The sequence below is a fragment of the Rhizophagus irregularis genome, chromosome 6 (genome assembly GCF_026210795.1).
Source record: "Rhizophagus irregularis chromosome 6, complete sequence".
NCBI lineage: Eukaryota > Fungi > Glomeromycota > Glomeromycetes > Glomerales > Glomeraceae > Rhizophagus > Rhizophagus irregularis.
The window spans coordinates 4,950,065-4,952,357 of NC_089434.1; the positions used below are offsets into that span (position 1 = coordinate 4,950,065).

General features: G+C 29.6%; 1 protein-coding gene across 1 annotated transcript; it reads left to right on the forward strand.

Annotated features, from left to right (window-relative positions):
• Positions 1–1,293: 1,293 nt before the first annotated feature.
• OCT59_026730 (uncharacterized protein) lies at positions 1,294–1,835 on the forward strand (the record flags this gene model as incomplete). Its single annotated transcript, XM_066143392.1, has 3 exons — positions 1,294–1,514; positions 1,582–1,609; positions 1,749–1,835. The coding sequence occupies 3 exons, from the start codon at positions 1,294–1,296 to the stop codon at positions 1,833–1,835; spliced, it is 336 nt and encodes a 111-aa protein (XP_065992916.1).
• Between the last annotated feature and the right edge of the window lie 458 nt (positions 1,836–2,293).

Sequence of the window (2,293 nt, forward strand, 5' to 3'; positions counted from 1 at the left end):
ATCGAACCTAATATTCCAAACCATTAACAACGTAGTTTAGAAAAAAGTAATATTATTAATAAAATATTATGTATGTAATAACGCGTATAATAAATGAATTTTAATTAATACCTAATATTATAATATAACATGAGATATCACCGTATTTTGATCATCTAAATATCATTGATACCAATATGATTATGATATTTATACGATATGAGTATACCTTAAATGCAACTATCTGCGCCATTTATAGGAGAGATACATGTGGATTATCAGTAATTATCAGGTGACTGATATATTACTGATATCCCCATCATATCAATAATGCATATGTCAAAAAAAAAAATTTTTTTTTCGTTTGTTATAAAATTTAAAGAGTTTACTTTGGAGGAAGTCACCATTCAAGCTCAAATTTTAGGTAACTTTACACTAATTATTCGCGAATTTTGCAAATTTTACAAGGTTTTTTGTACTATTATATATTATACAGTATATTCTTGCTTAGATTAACAAAATAATATTTTTAAAAAAAAAATAAAATAAAAAATTTTTTTTTTTTTTGGCAATGTTTTAGTTTTACCAGTTTTATAAAATTATATCCAAGTAATGTAACACCTTTTTTTAATGTATTTTTAGGGCATTTATATTACAACAAAACGTTTTCAAACTTTGTGAAAACACCATTCAGAAGCAATAGTATTTAATATAAAAATGTCCGACGAGATTAATTATAGATTTCCGATCATTTTGTATCGCTAAGTGGCGAATCGGCAATTAATATTAATATTATCAAATTAAGTTTTGAAAGAATTTTGTAGTCTACAAAATTCATGATTTGTGAAAGAGATTTTTTAGAAATCGTTAACTCAAGAAAAAAGTGTTTATAAGAAGTTAGCTGAGCGCGTTTATGAAATTTATGCATTAAGATATTCACTTTCATTTAAAGTTGAATCAACGAAACTTCTGAAAGCTTCGTTAACACAACTTTCCAACTCCTGTGAGGAGGAACGAAATAACATTATTACAAATGAGGGGGTACGAAATAACATTATTACAAAAGAGGAGGAACGAAATAATATTATAGAAAATGAAGAGAAACATATATATATATATACCGTATATCTTTTTAGTATTGATACTATTTTACAATTCTAAAAATTTACTGATATTTTGTAAAGCGAATTATATGAAAAAGCATTATTTCCAGTAGTATAATTCAAGATAGTCTGATTTTGCCAACAAGAAATTAACTTTTTTTAATAAAAACCTATTTTCTTCATGAGATGAAGACTTGAAGAATCAAATAGTATGATTACGGATGAGAAGGAACGAAATATTATTACAGATATGGAAGAACTTTGTATAATGGACAAAAGTGAACGAAATATTATTACAGATATAGAAGAACTTAATATAAGCGAACGAAATATTATTACAGATATAGAAGAACTTAATATAAGCGAACGAAATATTATTACAGATATGGAGGAACTTAATATAAGCGAACGAAATATTATTACAGATATGAAGTAAATAATGTCAAATCAGTTCGAACCAGACTGAGCCAAGTCTAAATTGGGTTTTTAATATTTATAGAAAACAAAAGTGTGAAGGAGAAGACCATGTAAGTTCAGTTACCATTTTAGTACAAATATTTATATCAAAATTGGTGTGGTGATATTTTATGGTGACATAATATTCAAAAGGTTGCAAGCAATTATCAATAGAGATTTTAAAGAATTGTTTACTTGATTATTATTTAGGTGTATAGAAACAGAACTTTTGTTCCCTCTGTTGGAATGGTACCGCTTACCCACGCACTACGAAGAATCAGGTGTCCCCAGCTTTGATTAACTTCATCATAAATCCTTTTAACAATAGAAAGCTTAGAATCATTACCGCATACGGCCTATCAAACTGCTTCCAAGCAGGCGATGGAATAGACGATCTCACTAGTGATCTGGCAAATCTTCTATGACCCTTTGCTCACAAGGATACACAGTGATCCCAATCTGGGCTACACCCTTTCATCTGGCTGGAGTGCTTTCGAACAAGGCAAACATGAACTGAAAGTCTCCTGTACAGCATACGCAGACGTTACGGCGTAGATCGCTAGAAACAAAGCCGAAATGTTAAAGATCGTTGAAATATCAGGATTCTTCTTCACGCTCAACAATATTAACATAAATGGAGACAAATCTGAACTACTGGTATGGAATGGATCAAATCTGCAATCGAAATGGCCGGCATTACGCAATTTGACTGAAATTAAGTGTGGAGCTCATGTGACGGATAGTGCGTAACGAGT